This window comes from Gallinula chloropus (assembly GCF_964237585.1).
Source record: "Gallinula chloropus genome assembly, chromosome: 1".
Lineage (NCBI taxonomy): Eukaryota > Metazoa > Chordata > Aves > Gruiformes > Rallidae > Gallinula > Gallinula chloropus.
This window is the reverse complement of record NC_140085.1, coordinates 97,386,919-97,407,413: the sequence shown is the minus strand read 5'-3', so window position 1 is coordinate 97,407,413 and position 20,495 is coordinate 97,386,919. Positions and strand designations below refer to the sequence as shown.

At 43.2% G+C, this 20,495-nt stretch overlaps 1 protein-coding gene across 1 annotated transcript in view; it reads right to left on the bottom strand.

Moving 5' to 3' along the window:
* EPHA3 (EPH receptor A3) overlaps positions 1-19,222 on the bottom strand; it is a gene marked incomplete at both ends in the record, with an annotated part of 228,015 nt that extends 208,793 nt beyond the window's left edge. The window contains 2 exons of the mRNA XM_084272151.1: positions 877-941; positions 19,120-19,222. Of these exons, the coding sequence (XP_084128277.1) occupies positions 877-941; positions 19,120-19,222 (168 nt within the window). The remainder of the gene's footprint in view (positions 1-876; positions 942-19,119) is intronic.
* Between the last annotated feature and the right edge of the window lie 1,273 nt (positions 19,223-20,495).

The following is a 20,495-nucleotide window of genomic DNA, read 5'->3' as shown; positions in this document are numbered from 1 at the left end:
GTTGGGTTTTTCTGTTCAGGGGACAGAACGCAGGGTCTTGTTGCACACCTGTGCCATGCAACAGAGAGAAAGAGTTTGGGTTGTTCCTACACAGACACATTCCACAGAGACAAGAAGTTGGGGAGCGACTACATATCAGCACACCTGGATGGCTATGCACTCGTATTATGTCATCACTTCAAACACTTCAGAAACTGGTGGCAAATGCTACGTAAAAATGCTATGTACAACTAATGGCATTCACAAGTTCAAAAGCACAAATGCTCTAAGGCAGCACTTTCACTTCTGCACACAGAACACCTAGTTTCATTAGATCTGGATACAAGGTAAATTTAAAAAAACCCCTAAAACCCCCCAAACCCTTAAGGATACAATTCAGACATTTGTTTAGTAACATTTTAACTCTTAAGTAACAGTACTTGAACAATTCAGCGCAAAAGTTATCAAGTAAATACTTACATCACCTGCTTATGTCCACAGGTATTTCACCTTCCACTACTCCCATCTGAACAGATTAGCATGTAATATTATGAAACAGTCCCGTGGTATCTTTTAGAACTACACACTGTGACAGAAGAAGGAACAGTACCTAAAGACAAATTATTTATTTATTTATTTAACCTAATACACCTCTCGCTTTCATCTTCTCAAGTAAGAGTGAGCTCTTTCTTCCTGGGGATTACATGCAGCGTGATCTACGTTCTAAAGAGAAGGCACCCTACTATGTACCTCACATATTGCAAGTTCAGAGCAGGCTATTTTTGAAGCTCCAAAGCAGCAGCACTATTGCACAGTGTCCTCTGAAGAGGAAACAATGGTTAAATAGCACATTGGTCTGCAGCAGCACTTTTCCATTTCACAGTCTAGTGAACTCACCCCATGTGATGGGTAGGAGATCCAGCCCAGCTCCCCTTGAATTGTTTTTGAATCCAGCAGATTAACTATAAAAGAAGACAAAATGAAGAGGAATGAGTTTCATTCGCCTCTGTCCAGTTAACCTCGGTTACCCGTACCAAAAGATATGTTTATTTGGGGACCTTGCGAAGCAGTTGATTTGTTCAGGTGGCCTGGCAGTTACAAAGAAGAAAAAAGATAAATGAAAAGGATCATCTTGTTTATCTTAAAACATGGTATGAACAGCAGACGGGGGGAACTTTTCAAAACAAAAAAAAAGTGACAAAAAACAAACAACGGATCACTGGCCAAATTAATTACAGCAGGGGGTGGGAACGGACTGCTTCTATCAGCTGCACAAACTACAGCATTTTCCCCTTGGACGCCTGAAATTTGGGTCAATGCATCTAACTACATAGGTGAGATCTGAATATTTTAATCATTATTTGATTAAAGACCTGCATTTGGCATATATAATTTTCTCAGAATACAGGAATAAATAATGAATGCTGATTAAAGTCTTTCCTGCTGGTCTTTCTTCCTTCTGATCCAATTTGTTCTCAAATTGTCTTGCAGCCGTGTTTTCTAAATGTCACGTGTAACATATTAGATACCAAAGTAATTATTTACAATGTTACAAGTTCAGACAAACCTACTTTTAAAGAGGGCCCTCAATGCATTGCCAGTCTTGCCATTATCTTTGTTTTTTCAGAGGCGTGCTACAATTTTTAGAATAAGAAGGAAGACTTTATTTGTAAACAGTCTGATACAGACATTTCCCAGTCAATCAAATCATAGTGCTTTTATACCCATTTTAAGACATGACAGGTATTTAACATAACCAACTAAAGAGATAAAAATTAAAGGCTACTCTTCTCTGGTATTTACTTATATTTTACAGCCACAAAACCTAACTCTGTTTCTTATCCTGGCCATAACAGTCCCCAAGTGTTTAATCACACAGTTCCCTAACTAACCACTTATTTATTAACATAAAACAGAACAGGTGACTTGATGCAAAGTATCCATAGAGAAACAAAACCAAAACCAGCCTTTCAGTGTATACAAAGGAATGAAGAATTAGTACACACGACAGTGTCGTCCACAACTGCACCCATCTGTGCACCTTTAATATTTATTATCTGGAGTTTGGGCTTATTTTTGTTCCACCACCACCACTTCTTTTTCCTTCAGCATGGAAATTACTGTCAACATGAAAAGAAATAAATCACTTCATAAGCAAGGGAATGTTAGCACCTGAGAATGATGGATTGATTAGAGGTGGCCACTGTCACAGTCTGAGCAGCTTCAGCTTCTATTTGTAAGCCTGAAGTGCTGTCACTGCTTCCAGAACCAGATGGTCTGGGTACTGGTGCTCAGAGAAAATAGAAGAATGGGACTGGAAAGGAAAGAATGAGCGAGATTATCTATGAATCTGCTAAGTTAAGCTATTTGTATTATATCATCATTCTCCTTTTAATTGCTGTTTAATTTTGGACATCACTGAAATAAATAGAGCTATGAAGGCTTTTTTTTCCCCTGTTGCTGGGATGTAAAGGAGCAGATACAGCAGGAAAAAACAGATGCACAGTATTAGAAATAAGACCGTGTTATAAACAGCCACAAATATACACATTTGCCTACATTTGTGTGCACACGCATTTGTGTCGTGTATGTGTGTATATATGTGGAGTGGTATACTACCACCAACGACCTGTTCTGCTGCCTATGTGAGGAAAAGCATTTCCCCTTGCAGCTAAAGACTGCTTCAAAAGAAAACAACAGTATGTTGAATTTTTACCTACATCAATAAACAAAATGTCATTCCTAATCTTACAGAAAGAACGCATTATGTATTTCTCTAGCTGTAAATTTATCAATAATTAAATTCTCAATCACTCACACAAAGAAAAATCAGGTGGTCCTTTGAGTGCATAGAGCCCTAGGCAGATTCTGAAGCAAGGTTTGCATCTATAAAAAGGAAATGTTAATAAAAATTCAAAAAGAAAAAGTGCACTCCTATCTTGTGTGACTAGAAATTCCCACCAATTATGCATCTCCTGGAATAAGACATATATACGTTTGTCGTGCATCTGCAATATATGGTGGTGAAGGAAGTATGACTCCTGAGGTAAATTACTTGGCAGTAAGTTGCTAAGGCAAATCACTTAGGATTAAATGGAAGTAATATATTTATTCTTTAAGAGTAAGCTTCTGGAAAACATGATTGCAGCCACTCTGAAATTTAAGATTTTGGTCCAAATTCATCAGCCTTATCCTGAAATATAACCAGGCCACAGACTCGCAACCCAGCAGTAGTTTCCCTCTCCAGGCTTGACAGGCAGCGTAGCAGTTGGAGCGTGCCCTCAAGGTGCAGATCAGCCTTCAGCAGCATCAGGATCTCTCCATGCCACCTCCTCGTTACCCGCCTATCTCTCAGAGCACGTTACCAGGTACTCCTAAGAGGAGTACTCACAGGCATTATGGCAGGGCCATGGGGGGAATTAAATATTCAGTGCAAGCCATATGTGCCCCATGACAGGTGAATGCCCCAACTTGTGCTGCAACACCCCGAAATCAAACCTACATTAACATTTTTCAGCCTCTTTCCTTCACTCCACCATCCTTATCTTCCTCACCTCCTTCAAACCAGCACTGCTATGCAAACTAGTTCTCTGTGTTCACGTATGTTTCACTGCATCTCAGAAATCCTCAGAAGGAAGCTTCCCCCTCTGACTACAGTAGGATTCTAGTTCAGATGCAAGTCAGAGAATAAGAGTAGGAACCCAAAGAGAGTGGCAGAGAATGCTGACACTATTACTGACAAAAAAATTCAAAGTTCTGTTCCAGGCCTGTAACATATCAATAAGTAGTTTTGTGCAAGGAGCAAAGCTTGCCATGACACATAACTACTTAATGTCTATCAAAATAAGACCAGAAAACCGTAAGTTCCTTCACCTGTCTAGCCACATGGTCTTCCACGATTATAAAGACCAGCTTTTTGTTTGGTTTTTTTTTCTTCTTTTTCTGGTGATATGCCAAGAAATAAAAGACCAGGGGAGGTGAAAAAATACCAAAAGAAGAAAAACACAATTATATTGAATCCCTAGAGATAACTGTCGTTTTGCCTGGATGCCTTTATCATTTTTCTAGTAATAAATATATTACAGGCAAGCAAAAACACAGAGCAGACTGCCTGAATGCTGAAATTGTTTAGAATCCAACTGAAATTCATACAGACAATACTTTCTCCCTATTATAAAAAAGGGGGAAAAAAAAACCTTTTCACCAGAAGTGTATTGTTCTTCAATAGTATCTAAAATGCAAACCGGCCTTCCTTACATCTAGTCACCTGAAAAAACCTCACTTCTGTGTCCCTGAAGAAAGCTTCTATGACACTTACATGTCCTGTGGCTTCAACAATTAATACAGAATGTACAGGTTGCAATAATCATCATTGTTAGACAGAAACGATAGGGAAGGGTAGTGTTACTTTTTGTCATTATATGTCCTAACATTACATATTAACCTGGAAATTGAAGGAGAAAACAGGCCTTAGCATAGGGAAATGCTAAGGAATACATTAACAATGGATTAGATACTGTTTGATTTTATTTTTTTTTGCACAGATATGTTGGATTAGGTGAGAAGTAAAACACAAGCAGTCGATTCACACAATGATTAACTCACTTGGACTTCTTTCAACCCCACTATATCCTCTAATATAACCAAAGGCAACACTTGGCTCACAAAACAGACCTGACCAATTAATGAGGTGCAATATTAAGACATATCCAGTCAGATCACAATCAGTAGGCATATGTCAGTGAGACCCTAACATTTTCTCATGTACCATTAAACTTAAATAAAAGCCAACCTTTAAATATACTACAATTGCCTACACTCATGTATTTACCAGATGAAATAGGGCACCAGAGAGAAAAGACTTTAACCTCTCTCATAGAGCTGTCCAATGGAAGGCGCATCTCTAGGAAAAGACAGAACCAAAGAAAGACATCTTTCCTTGCCAGTGTGACAACCAGGTGTTCCAGAAGAACTGGCCCAGGGAAGAGCATGCCTCTGCAAGTAACCATAACTGCAGGTTAGATATGCTTCTAACTCCAAGGCCCGATTACCCACCACTCTCCTGATCCCTGATACTTTCTTGGGTATCGGGGAACAGAAGAAGAGGAAGGGTTGGCACATTACTTCCCCACAATCATGCCAGTAACTCTTCATCCTTTTTAACCTTTACTGCTTTCCAGAAGAGAGTAAAGGGTTCATTTAACAAGTGAGGCCACCTGAAAGAGAATCAGGACTCCCAGGCTCTTTCTGAAGCTTACACATTTATCACACAACTAATCTGCACTCCTTGTAACCCCTCCTCATGCAAATCTGTGTGAGCATCATCCAGCTAACTCTTACAGAAATCTCTAAGGTTGACTAGCCCGTGAGTAAGAGTAACTCTTAAACTACCTGCACAGCTTTGCTGCTACCAACAATCCTTTCCTACAGAACACCTTGAAAAGGATCACTGGTTATGCTAAGGAGACACAGGAGAGCTCTCATTAAACTACTTTTAAAAAGTTGTGTCTAATAATCTCAGTGTCCTGCATTGGATGCCCATCAAGTAATTAACTCCCTTTAAAACTAGTGGTAAAGTATAAGGGAGCATTCACTGATATTAAAATATTGCAGTGTGACACAAACTGAGCAACCATCACTTCTGGCTCTAAAAATCAGTAACTTGGTCGTTCCATCCAACAGCCTTGCTCACCGCACTGTAGCTGCTTCTGCCAAGTAGCACCATAGTGGCAAAATGCTGATGACGACCACATTCTCTTTTTAGAAGCTCTCTCCTGCCTGACTCTTCTGGCCTTCCCTGTTCACAGCCACAAGCCAAAGCGTTGTTAGTTCCCTCAGTATATGCTTTGACCCAGTGGGTAAAGATGAATCTCTTTCCAGCAACTGGAGCAGGGACACGAACACAAAACGCAAAGCTCTTCTTTTTGTGGCATCAGGCAGAAGACGAATGAGGGCTTGGGTGGAATTTGACATGTGGGACTGTTCATGCTATCAGGAAACTGCTTGTAGTTTGAGGGTGATGGCAGAGGGCCTGCCATGGGGCTCACTAACAGCAGGTCTCATCAGGAGTAAGAAATGCCAGTGAAAGAAAAAGAACTGTAAAACTGACAAGGTACCTGAATGCATTTTGCAAGGAGCAGCATTTCCAGAAACGTGAGATAATGACTGCTATGCAACATAAATACATCCCCCCAGTAAAAAATACACACACAAACATTGTGCCAGGGAGAACCACCCCAAGATTTCCACTCACTGCCTAAGAAACGGGGAGGAAAACCTGCTGGGAGGCATCTTGCAGTATCTAGAGGGCCACATACATATGCTTTGCCATAGGAAAGCATTTCCAAATCATGTTCTTTACATTGAAAGGGCAGGGTAATAGCCAATGAGGTGAAATAAATAAAATATTTCTTCTTCAGCTAATTAGCATTTCCAATTAAGAGTATTAAAAAAAAAGAAAGAACAAATAACCACCACTGTTTTGTGCTTTCCTGTTTGGCATCAACTCTCAGCTTAGAAATATGCTAGTTAGTTATTAAAAAAATGCTAACAAATGGGAAATTTAAATTTGCTATGCAACCAAAATAAATAAAAAAAAAGGGTGAATGCCCATAATTGAAATGTGTCCTATAATCCCCAGCAGCAGAGAAAATACTTTGCGGCAGGAAGTCAGCCAAAACTTGGTTTTGGGGTGGGACAGAGCGGAGTCAGCACAAACCCTGACGTACATTTTTAGAATGGTTGCTTCTTCCTGGCTGAAGGGACATGCACCTGGGCTTTCACCCACCTACGAGTACAGATCCCTGTCTTCCCAACTCTCCACTCCATCGGTAGTGGCAAAAGCGAAATAAGAGGAGCTGCAGCAGATCAGCTTTACATCTTTGGTTTATTCTGAAGCTAGAAGCAACATCTACAGCCAGACAGGCTGAGCACAGGCAAGGTCCAAGTTGCACCATGGTGCACTCACTGTAATTGCCAACTAGGATCAACTATGGTGCTGACATTGCTCAAGTCACTCTGGAATTTGCTATGGTAGACCACGAAATCTTTGGGAAGGGGCAACAAATAAATTAAATCAGTAGATCAGAAACCACTCTACACAGCAGTGCTAACCAATGTGATAGTGTCTTCATGGAAGGGTACTCAACAGCAAAGCTTGGCTCTAAGCAGCAGACTCGAGGCCTGATCTGCTGCTTCTCTATTAGCAAAATGTCAAGTCTGCTGTGATTTTATGGTCCTGCATTTCCTCTCAGATGCTGCAATGAAGATGTAAGTACTGCTTGGATGAAAATCACCTCAGCATAAGAGAGCTCCACTAGGTTCCATCTACCAGCTCTGCTTTTACAGCTGTCTCTCCCTCCATCCCAGCACACCCTAGAAGCAAAGCAGCACTAAGCTACACAGAGTAAAGTCTCCTAAAAACATCCAACAGAACATATTTCGCAATGCATACCCAACCCAAGGTGCCAACAAAGTTTGGCCCAGTTACTACACAACTCATTTCCAAATGTGAGATTTCTCAGTGAGATTTCTGCTATAGCTCAAAGCCAGACTGTGGTCCTTCGAGAGGCACAACGCTGTGAGGTCTGCACTTTCAACCCTTCTTGCCTGTGCCGTTACGCTGTACAACCCAAGCATGATTTTGTGCAGAACATTCCAAATTTGGCAACTGTCACATTCAATCTGTGGTTAAATGGTTGACTGAAGAACTCCACCTGGGTGGGGCCAAGGGATGAACAAACACGGGAAAACCAAAATGAATTAAAACTCCAACACTGAACAAAGGAGTTTTCACAAAAGAGGACTGGATGGCCAGAGCCTCCATTATTTTCATTTAAACGCTTAGTAAATAACTGTTTCCAAAAGTAAGATTGCCTTACAACTCCGATGAAAAGGCAAAAGACCTGCAATACGTGTCAAATTACCCCACAGATTACTGCTTCTCTGGAAGGTCCCTACATCCGTTTGGATTATTTGGCAAACTCCCATTTCTATGGCACTTGTCCTCAGCTTTTGAAGAGGAACAGGAAACTCTTCCTCCCAGATTTCACTCTTCTCAAACACATTCCCAAGAGCGTGTGAGGCCAGATTGAAATACCTCAGTTTTTCCTACAGCTGAACAGTGAAGCAGCCAAAGCAGGAATCTTCCTGCAAGTTTCCCTCAAAAGGCTGCCATGAAGGTGGGAAAACAGGACAGCGATGAGCAGCCCAAGGATGCCTATAAATAAAAGCACAGATTGCAAACTGCAAAGCCAGAGCTGATGGGGGAGGCAGTACCACCACATAGCAGCCCTCTTGCTGGGCACAGCTAGAATTTCAATACTGCTAGTGCTCAGCAGCGCTCCCTTGACAATGGCTCAGCCCACGCTAAGCCAGCAGACACAGCTCTGCGTGCCGCAACCCAGCCATCCTGGCTCTCGGCACCTGCACCCAACGCCAAGTAGATGCTCTCCAAGAGCCTTCCTGCTTTCGCCTGGGATGGAGCTTGCATGCAGAAAATGGACAATGCTATCCTACACACCCTGAACAGGCAGGTCCAAAAAAACCAGAAAAGCCTCAAAATTGAGAGGTTTCACAGAGCAAAACCACAGAGCTCTGCTGTTCGTAGCAGACACCACCAGAACTGATTTCAAAGTGGGACAGAAAATAAGAATTTTTTTTTTGACTGCTAGAAATCTCAGGAGTGCTCACTTAACACCAAAAGTCATCCCCCACATCCTACTGTGGTGGGAAGTCCAAGTGATAACTAAGGCAAGGCTGTGTACACAAAGCTTTCATCCTGTCCTCTCACCCATTTGTGTGGCACCTCTATAGGTGTGCCGACACATTCAAACCTCCTACCTTAGCACCTCGCAGAAGTTATTCCAGCTACTGCAAAGAGAAAACAAAGACAAGCCATTTCTGCGCTGATGATGACATATGAACTAGCAGCTCTTTTCATAGCAGTGAGGTGACGAATCTGTATATTGCTTTTTCTTGGCATACTTGTCTGCATTATGTTGACAACTGCCCATCCATTCTCATGGACAAACACAGACAAAACAGATTTTATTTCTTTATTAGTTTGAAACATGAGCATTCTCTCGCTATGGTTAAAGTAGCATAAAGCTCAATTTCCAAGTATGCAAAAACATATGACTGGTGGGCTGGAATGCAATGTTTATCAAAGGGGCCTAATAAGGTTTCGGTTTTATTAGGCTATTTCCTGTAAGTTGATATGTGCCAGTTCTTTTCATTAAGACAAGGATATAAAAATTAAAAATGGATTAACCTAATGGGTCCCAAATTACAGCGTTGCTTTCACTTTTTTGCCTTTTTTTTTCCAAAAAACAGTGTCAATTGGTCTTTTTCCAGTCCCTCCTACAAGAGGCATGAACCCTTATATACCTGAATTACTGTTCAGCCAAACTCACATTCAACTCCAAGTCTCATTCTACTCCACTACTCATGTTAAATCCAACGTCAGTGAAGCAGAGCGTCAAACATGTAAACGCAAAATGGGGACCCCTGTGTTTAAAAAAAAGTTTAAATTGTAAACCCCAAGTTCAGCTTTCTTTGGGGGGTTCGGGGGAAATATAAACCAGAAACTAAGGGTGTGATTCAGTTAACTACACCTAGCCACCCACACCATGACTTTCACTAGCCCAGGCTAGGAGTGGGTCTCACAGTACATGTCACAGCTGCCAGTCCCACTGGGTGCCCCAAATCCCGAGGCACACAGAATGGCACTAAATGCCTATGCCCAGGCAAAACTCAACAGCAAATGTTAAACCAAAAAATTTAACACATTCCAAAGCACTTCTCTAAGGGGTTCAAACACATTCTGCTTTCCTCCTCTCTCAGGGTAAAAATAATAACCAGTATTCACTAGTTTTGAAGAATGGAGCTCTCCAAAGGTCTGACAGAGTTGGAATCTACTAGAGCGTCACAAAGATCCCCCTTGGGAAATCTTCCAGCAGCTTAAAGGGGGAGGAGGGGAATGCTGTGTCATAGTCCCTATGTTCACTTACGATAAACTAAGAATTCAAAGCCTGGTATGTCACGCTCGGTTTCTAGAACTTGAGACACCAAAAAGTGTCACAGAAGAGACCACATGCAGCACCTGTGACTAAAAGTTCCTGAGTTCCAACAAAATTAACTGCAGTTCAAATATATTCAAGGTCCTGAAATCGCCAAAAATCACAGCAGCTAATCAATAGTCCACTGCGGACGTTACTCTTTGAGACAGGGACCAGAGGATAAGTCCAGCAAACAACCATTCATTTCTTAAAAGGCCTGCAACGCCCTAGAAGTGAATCAGCCAGCAGCGTGACAATTCCAACAAAAACTGCTTTTAGGAAATTCCTCACATGGGGCACAGAAAAATAAAAACCCTTGAAAGTAAATATAGTTGTGTCCAGTTTGGCTGTGGGTTTTGTTGTGTGGCTTGGGTTTTGCTGTTGTTAAGTTTGAAACACAGAAGTTAACAATCATAAAAAAAACCTCTGAGAATCCTGAAGTACTTCATTTGGGAAGCTACCCACTCAGGTGGCTCAACCCAGCCCCCATCAGAGTTTCATCAATCTTTTCTTCTCTACTTCCACAAACTGAGCTCCAGCTTGCATGGGCTATGAAACACTTGGGTCTTCATGCAGCTACTCCACAGATACAATAAAGCCACAGAGCAAGCAACCAAACATCTTGGTGCAAAGTGGGGGAGTAAAATGCCAATAGCATAAGAAATCTCCTCAAATGTCATGTTGAGAAAATCAAGATGCAAAACCCAGCTTTATTTTCCAATACAGTGATGTCACCAACATGATATTTTCATTGTTTGCCAGGTTAACAGAATTTATGGAGGTAATTAATGCGGAACATGTGTGCTGAGCTATCCATATGAAAAATGGAATTGCCCCTGACTTCATTTGCTGCCTTTGCAACCAAAGCCCCGCTAACATCTTTTTTCACTATTTCCATATGTGAGAAATACAAATATTTATAACGAAGGTAAATGCCTAAATGACTGTTCTATTCCCATCCACCCACAAGCCAGTTTTTCAGACCCCTGTCTTCTGCATATTCCTCTACTTCCACTACCTTCCCACAAACAGCTCAGGTTTCCATTAAGCTCCACAAACTGAGCATGTTCCCCATGCCTCTTCTCCAGAATGGCCTTCCTTGGTTAGCATGGATGACTTGTGATTCAATTTCTTGAACACCCTTTGTCCAGCTTTAATCCAGCTTTTGGGATCAACACAGCCAACTAACTATGGAAAAATGCAATGCCATTAACCACATGATTACTTTCCTGTCTCTTTTTTTTCTTGCTGTATATAGGATCAAAGCATCCCCCTTCTGGTAATGAGCATTTAAGGAAAAAGCAATGGACACGTGGTCTTCCCAAGCAGGAAAAGAAGATCTTTGCCTTCTATTCTTTATGGCTGAATGTTGATTTATGGGAAGGAAGAGACAGAAGGAAAAGCAGAGGCATGAGAGAAAGACTGTGGGGCAGCACAGGGAGATGAGCTAGGAACAAGAGACAGATGAGGCTTCTTACAGTTGGTATTATCTCTAGATGATTTGGGTGAACACAGTTGTAACCACATACTCCAGGAAAACCAAACTCTCAGCCGTTGCCGGGACATTTGCTCTCTTTTATGTCATAAAGCACATGTGAGGAAAAAGGTTTTGCAAGATAAGGCCCTCACCATCTCAGAACATGTTTCAGGATAAATGCTTTAAGTGGGTGTTCTCCATGGCTGCTCAAGAATGTTGAGGCTGGACAGACCATAGCTGGTCGTTTTTTCTTTTTAAAGAAAGGACCATTACAGAGAGATTAAATAGAAGGATAAAAGATGCCTCTACCCTGTTTTAACTGCAGCCTCTGCTGAAATTCACCACTGGTAAATCATAGTCACCAAGCTTACTAATGTAAACAAAGCTTAGACTTTCAGGGAGGCAAGGAATTTCTTAATTTGTGCTTTGCCCAGTGTTCATATCATTGTCAGCACTGAATTCTGGATTCCTAGCACTGACATTAATTGGAGAAAGTTTGGATTTTGGTCTGATCTTTCTAAGATTTGACTTTCACTTCACCTTTGCCTGCCTATCCTTTTCCTTTAATCCTCATCTCCCCCTCCCAGACAGATCTCTCAAAAAGCCTTGCCTCAAAAACATTGACCAGAACAACACCCCCCCCCCAGGTCCCATCTAGCTTCTAATTAAATCAAGCAGCCCAGCATCACTCACTGCTGTTTGTCACAGCACAAAGTTTTTGGGGAGCCTAGCTTAGACTAAAACATATTTTGCTGCTTTAATTATTATTTATATAAATGGTAACGCATTAGCTTGGATCTTCAGATCTACATCTACAAATGCCTCCTTTCTTAGGCACCAATTTAAAAGTTTTCATTTTTAATTATTGTCCTGTTATGCGAGGCAAATAGTTTGAAAAGGTTTCTTTTTTTAATTTTTTTTTAAATTTAAATTTTACTAAAAAAGGAGACCAATGCAATGCAAACCTTTCCATGCAAATATGGATATAAAAATGGTGTGAGAAACCAGATTAATTTTTTTTAAAAAAGCACCATTCCCACACCTTATTACACAAAATTGCCCTGACTGAACCTTAACATTCATCCTATTGTTCATTTAATTGCTAGCAAGTTTCAACCACTGTTCCTTTGGTTTCCTATTCTTCTTTCATCAATATTTTTCCAGCAGATTAATGGGATTTTCCTCCATATTTTGCCTGAAACAGCAGGACACAGTAGTTTAATGGAAGAAAAAAAAAAAGGAGGAAGAAATAATGGAGCGTGGCACTAAAGTTTCTGCTTACAGTGTGTCTGGTTTAATAACATCTCTGCAAACTTAAGGCTGTACATGCTGGTGTTTCATTCAGGCTACCCGTCACTCACAGACTGGAACTCTTTTGTCACTGTCCCAAGATGTCTTTCAGACAGGATTATCTTTTTCTCCATCTTTTTTTTTTTTCTTTCACTCATTCACTGCAGAAATTTAAAAAGAATCTTGAGTCCAAGGGACCAAATTTCAATTTTATATTGGTTTCACACTGCAAAACAAGTACTGATGCTAGGATTTATCAAGTGCCTGAGAAACTAAGAAGCACAATACTACCAGTGGGGAATACAATCCTAACCCAGCAAATTACTACCACGTTCTGTTTCTACAATTATACCACTGGGAGTTCGTATCTCATCTGCTGAATTAAACTATTCTCTGTTAAGTTTTGGTGCTTGTTGATAATGCTTTAAATCAATAAAAAAAAAAAGGCTACTGCTCTACTGTGTCTATGGGAATAGCAAGGGCTACAGCATGTCAGTGACTTTTTAGTAAAATGGGTGTCTTAACAGTACTCATGTTTGTAAACAGTAATCTTCCATCTCACTGTATCATTTCTTACTGAAAACCTTTTCCTCCCTCATAAATACATTTTTGACAGGTTTTAACAATGCTTCAAGAAATCAAGTAAATTCTTTTTCATGAGAAAGGAAATGTTTAAAAAAACCCCACACCCCTACATCTCACTCCAGAAAATAAACTCTTTGGATGTGGGCAGCAATCACTTTTTAGAAAAGCGATGGTTTGTGAGATCCCTTTGCCCCACCTCTGAAGTTTCATCCAACACCTCTACACAAGTCCAGTCAATTTTGTACCTGAGGATATCAAAATGACCTTTCTGTGTTTCAATACCAGCTCCGCCGAGTAGAGATTTGAACTCTAACAAAAGTAAGGACATGATTATATCTCCTGTTCTTTATTTTTTAATTATTTTTTTTTTAAAGCAAGGTCAAACAGCAGCTACAAAGCAGCACTACATCAATTACAGGTACCCCCTGGAACCAACTTGGGCTCGCTATGAAAATTGATAAAAGGCACAGTTACATTCAGTAACAGCTCGGTAGTGACCCTCGCTGGTGATAAAATCCAGAGCTCTGAAAACAAGGAAACAAACACCTGCATCCGTATTTCTAAACTTTCATCAAGTGGGGATTACAAGAACAAGAGCCATTACATACAGTCCTAGAGGAAAACGTCTCAGGCAACATCAAAAAGTAAGTATGTTAACGGCAATTTACTTAATAATTAATTTTAAAAACTAAAACTAATTTGCATATCTTCGCAGATGGGAATGAAAAATCTAAGTTCAATTGGAATGCACTCCTGATTTGCAACAATTTCATGTAAACAAGTGTTAAAGTTAGCCTGCCTGTTACCTGCTTAATGCTTTCCCTCCTGGTAGTGCCTCTGAAGCCAAATTTCCTGAAGCTGAGAGTACAGGAGAGTTCTAACCCGCTTCTATGCCCTGACAGCTTCTCTGGGTGGCAAATACGTCGTACCCAAATTAACTGCAATACAAATTAATCACTGTGTCCAATTTCGACATCTTTATATTCCAAACATCTGCTTTAAGTTTGCTGAAGACAACGTAGCGATTTTTCTTCTCAGTTCATCGTATTGAAATCAGCAGTTAAGTCAAGACAAACTTCAGTGACAAATAGAAAAGAAAATAAATTATTCCACGTGTTACAGCCCACTATCAGAAGTGCTGAGAGTAAACACGGAGTTTACCCAACTTACTCTTCGTGATGCACAGGCTTTTAGAAACATCACAGTGGGAATTTTAAAACACACTCTTTATTTATCTGACCATGGATCTTTGGATTAAGCACAGAAGCTCTGAATAAGACACAGCTGTATGAAAAACAGCCCTCTGGACTCCCATGACTTCGAGCTTTCCGAAATCAAATTTTAAAAGGTATCGCATTAGGATTTCTAAACCCGCTTTTTAACTTCTTCCGCAGGCAAAGGCTGAAGAGGAAGCCAGAGGCACCAGCAGGAGTTGAGTCACGACACACTAGGACTTGCTGGACCTCACGATACCTGGCACACAGCGAGGCGAGACCTGCAAGGGGCATTTTCCCTGTACAAATCTCTTTTGCTCCCACTAAGGGGCATGCAATGTTGCCAGCCTTCCCTGGAATTCCACATGAGAGCTGGGCAAGCGTCTATGCTCCAAGTGCAAACACCATGCTTTTCAAAACCGTGCCAAGAGCTGTCATTACTACAGAGGGACAGTAAGTTGCCTTTAGTGACATTAAGCATTAGCGGGGACCAGACCAGATAAATGGGCACGTTTCATCGCAAAGTTCTGAGCTGGCAATCAATGAATAAAAGATGAAACCGTGTCTCCGAATCCAATACGGGCTGAACAGAGGCTGATTGGAACCTTCTTGCTGTAAACCAAAACAGACACTGTTTGAAACCAAGTACTGTAAGCAGATTTACCGTATTGATCTTTAGGTAGCTGCATTCGCAAGAAATTAATTTTATGCTAGATTGAGAGGTTACAAGAAGTTTCCTGTCTGCACAGTCAAAATATTATTGAAGCAATTCAGGTTGTCAGTAAAAGCTTAAACAAATTTGCTGATAATCCTGTTAATGACCTAGGTCAAGTGTTAACTGTTGTGGGTTATAAAGCAGTGAAATTAAGGTTGCTGGTACCCTCAAGGCAGGCAAGGCAGTTACAGAAGAGACTGGGGAAAAATTATTAAATTACAGAACGATACAGCTCGTTCGATTTCTTGAAACCGTAGGAATTATTCAGAAAGAAACTGCATCCTTCTTAGGGGAAAAAAAAAAAAAGAAAGAAGAAAAAAAAAAAAGCAACCCCACAATCCTTCCTAAGCGGAAAATATCCAGCGGAATGGAAGAGCAGAACATGTGGTTTCTATGCACCTATGGGCTTCGGTTTGTGCCTTCAAACTAGAAAAGTTAGATGTTAAATCTTCCTGACACTTTCCTGCCTCGTGGAAAATGGCATGCACCTTACCACTGCAAACAGATAAACCTCAACTTCAGGGAACCTTCTTGAGCTCCTGTGGTTACGTAGGTGAAGCGCGCGCAGCTCTGCAGTGAGCGCGGCAGGCGCTTTAAAAATAAACTCGGCAGAAACTTCTACGTTTCATCAAGAAAAAGAACTCTTAAGTCAAAATTCTCTGGGCTGAGGCAAATTAACTCAAGCAATTCGAGAAAGGAGGAGAAGGGGGAAAAAAGAAAAAAAAGAAAAAAAAAGACTGTGCCTAACACCACAAAGCGAAGTAAGCCAAGAACTTGCCTTCAGCCCCTCTCATCGTTTTCTCCCTTCGTCCCATCCACTTCCTTTGCAGCATCAGTACTCACTCCGACAGAGATCAGTTTTAATGGTAACTGAAGCTGTACTTAACAAACAGAAATAATTCTTTCAAGTCAAATACGTTTGGGCAATACTACTAGTACCTCTGATTCTCTTGAAATGTGCCTATCGCAACATTCGTGTCCCACAGAAATTAGAGAAAGCTATATAAAAGCAGAAAAAATTCATTCCATCCTTCGTTAAAGCAATCTGTGGGGAGAATTTCAACAGTAGCATTAATATGAAGTGTAGGGGGGAAAAAATATGTAAGTTTTTGTCTATATGCCTATATTAACAATCTTTGTCCAAAGTATATCTTTTTCATTCTCAGTGGTGGAAAAAGAAAACTTTTCTAAATACCCCACAGAAGTGCAGAAACGTGTATTTCTAGTTTTGGGAGGAATTTTAAGCTAACAACAGTAGGGTTTTTGAGTGAAGTGGTGAGAAAAAGATTATATAAAAGAGGAAAACATAATCTTGTGACGTGATTTAAAGCAGCATGCTAACACTTGATCAAACAAATTAGTGTGTCAGTGAATTATAATAATTCAGATTTCTGAACTCACATGATCATCTTAAATATGCTGTACATAAATAAAAGAATTACTGAGCTTTCCTGGAGGGGGGGATACGGGGGAAAGGAGGGGGAAGAAGTCCCATAAAGCTGATCTCATTTTTAAAAGAAACTGTCAGTGTTCCTTTCTTTGAACAGAATAGCAAAATCCCCACTTCAAAAAAAGTAAGCATGCACAAGCAGCTTACAGTCTGGTAACTGCATTTTCACTGCTGCTTTCACTAGCCATTTCGAAAACCCTGCCCATACCCTATAAGTTCTTGAAGCTGGAAAGAGCGAATGGAAACAGTATCTGCTGGAGGCTGGCTCGGACAAGTAAGCTTCACACACACCCTCTATAACACCAATTTCTTTTTCATCCCTTCTCAATTCTCAGTGCCAATGATTTTAAACAAAGAAACAAACAAAAAAAAAAGTATTTGGTTGGTTTTAGTTTTTTTTTGTTTGGTTGGTTGTTGTTTGGGGATTTGGGGGTTGTGGGGTTATTTTGCAAACCGAAACGCTCTACTATCTTTTTTGCATAATTAGTCTCAGTTTGCAGACTGTGCCTGTCTTCCACTGCCATGGAGCCAGAGCTGCTCCGCTGACTGACAGAACTACATACGCTCCCGAAAAGCTTTTAATAATGAGACCAGAGTGACCCCTCCTAACAACCCTTGTTTCAGTTCTGAAAATAATCAGAGAAAGATGACAATACTTACAAACTGGCATTTACCTTGAAGCTTAAAAGCAACCAACTGTTAAAAGCATATTCTTTTAAACCACCTATAAAGCACTGTGCACGCACAACAAATTTACATGAAGCAGACAGACAGATGATGTATTGCTATTCTGTTATGATGGCACCCTAGGTTCTCTTTAGCAATAAAACCCAGCGACTTCAGATTACCCAGGATTTGTAAAGTTTGAATCTTTCCTTATTTGTTTTATATTGCATTTGTTTCCTTCCAGAAACCACTCGAAGTCGTTATCTCACTGCCTTATCCCGCAAGCACCCAGAATATCAATAAATCCATCTAGCATTACTTCTGCAGGAGAAATGATTATTCCAACAGCTCTAGTATCTGTTTCTCTACAGAAACGCTACGACTCGGGCAGGTGCGAGTTATACACGGCAGTTTGATGCTGAAAGTTCTTCACAACCTTTGGCCTCTAGATTTTATCCCTAAAGATGATCACACTGGACATCCCCGTCATGCTGACCTGCATCTGCTCTGCAAGGGAGCAAAAGCTCCATTTTATCATCTTTTTTTTTTTTTTTTTCCCCTCTTAGGGAAAAGGCAATTTTTATTTTTATTATTTTTCTTTTAAAGTATTTTGATCACTTTTTCAAACAGCGTCTAGCGGTCATTATTTTTCCCCGAAACCCAAGCGTGGGCTTCCATCAATGCCATCCTAAAAATTACCACAGCAAAGGAGAACGAACCACTCGTGCTTCACCTCCAAAAATTTACACCCCTTCACATGCGCACGCACCGCCTGAACGGGGTAAAAAAAAAAAAAAAAAAAAAAAGACCTGAAAAAGCTCCGGAGCCAAAAAAACCCAGAGGTTTTACGGGGGAACAAGCTCTTTTTCCGTATTAATTAAAAGTTTTGAAACACGGGACGACTAATGGAGCCACGGCCCCGCACACGTGAAAGGGCTCACGGCTCAGTTCTCACGGGCGTGAGGAAGACCGGGGCTACCCGGTAGCCTTCGCAGCTTATTTTTTATTAATTAACAGTCGAACCTGATTCCTACCGCTGCCAGCCCTCAGCCAGCTATCGGAGGAGGAGAGAGGCGGCGGCTCTCCCCTGACCAGCCGCGGGGACGCGGGCACCTGCCGGGGGGGCCGGGGCGCTCCGCTTCCCCAGGAGCGAGGGGACCGCGGCCGCTCCCGGCCCGCAAAGTCCGCTGCCCGTTCCCTTCCCCGCCGCCTTCCCTGCTCCCCACCTCGCCCCCGGGAGCTGTGGCTCTCCTCCGAGCATCGCCCCGGCGCCGTGCCCCGCACGGCCCCGCTGGCGGGGGGCTGGGGGACGCCGCGGGCTGCCCTAGCCTCTCCAACTTTCCTCGGGGGCGGGTGGGGCGGCTGCCTCCCCAGCCATCGCCCACCGCCCGCGCCTCAGCATCGCACCGGGCGGCGGCTGCCCCTGGGCGGCTGCGAGGGGAGCCGCGGCCGCGCTGCCAGAGCGCAAGGCGAGAACGAGCCCTGCGGTCCTGGGGCGAGGAGCCGCTGCCGCCCGGGACCACCTTAACGGAGGAAAGGGAGGCGGCGGGGTGTGGGGGGGGTGGGTGGTGTGAAATAAAGAGGAAAAATAAGGGGAAAAAATAGACGGAGAGGAAGATGGAAAAGCACGCAGCGGGTCCCCCACCCACCCTTCCCCGGCGGGACCCAGCCGGGCCGCGGCTCACCTTCGTTGCCGGGGCGGGCGCTCAGACGCCCGGCGGCGCCGGGGGCAGCGCAGAGCAGGAGCAGCAGCAGCGGCGGCAGCAAGCGGCGGCGGCGGTGGTCCATGTCGGCGGGGCAGCGCGCAGGCAGAGCCGCATGTCTCCGCGCCGCATGCCACCGCTCCGCGCCCGCTCCGCTCCGCGCCACGCCGCCGGGACCGGGACCATGCCCCGCGCCCGCCCGCGCCCGCCTTCGCGCTGCGCCCGGGAGGGGCCGCCCCCGCCCGGCCCCGCCGCCGCCGCCGCGCCGCCCCGGGCCCTAGCGCCGCCCCGCCCACCTGCCTGCCTGAGGGGAGCGAGGCGGGGGGGGCGCTCCCGAGCGGGTTTTCCGCGGGACTCGCCCGCTCGGAGGTCGCCGTCCGCGCACCGGGACCCCCAAGTAGCACGGGTTGGAGGAGGTGCCGAAGCAAGCAACGGCGCAAGGCAAGGGGCGAGGCGCAGAACTTGCCCCCGAGCCCGAAAAGATGCCCCGTCGCATGCGGCATATCGCGGGGTCACTGAGATACGGGGTGGATGACATAAAGCAGACAACTCGTAAGCCCTGCTTGGGTGTTTCGGGCAGCCACAATCCGATCATGCCCAATTACCGAGCTTTCCTAGGCTGGATGCAAGCGCAAAGCAGCCGTAAAGCCTTCAGAGCGTCGGAGCGCAGCCATAGGGGGCTTGCTAGAAAATCCCCACTGTGTCATTCCTCCCTTTGCTGCCCCACAGTGACTTCAGCCCAACCTGCTTCGTGCGGGGCTGCAACTGACCCCAGACCACAGACTTACTTTGACCTCACTAAAGCAAACTGCAGCCTTTGCAGTGTTAGGGGCCGCCTCCCAGATGCTGTTCTCCTAGGGATGTGCAGCTTTACTCCAGAAGTTACTGCGCAAAATGTGGATTTTTAGGATTCTCTACTTGCATGCACCTTACCTCCAAGTCCTCTCAGCCCATCACAGGCCCAAGATTACCTGTCAGAACCGAGGGCAGAGCAGTGGGCACACTGCTATTCCACCACTCCCGGAGGTGGGGGGTGGGTGGGGGGGAAATCACTGCAAAGCAGCACTTCCCAAGCTTCCTCTTCTACAGATCATTTCTTCACAGTATGGACATCTATCTTCCCAAGTGACTCGTCTCATGTCTCCAGAGCCACCCAGAGTGGTTCTGTGGAAACAGGGAAATATTTGAATAATACTAAGGTCAAAAAAATATTTTACTCCAAACCAAACTTACACACCCAGGTAGTGTGAGGTCTTGCCCTGAATGCACACAGCGCTTGAGCAGACAGGCAGCATCAGGCTGGGAGGAACAGAGCCTTTGGCAACAGATGGGGAAGTACAGTGCTGAAGTAGTAGCGA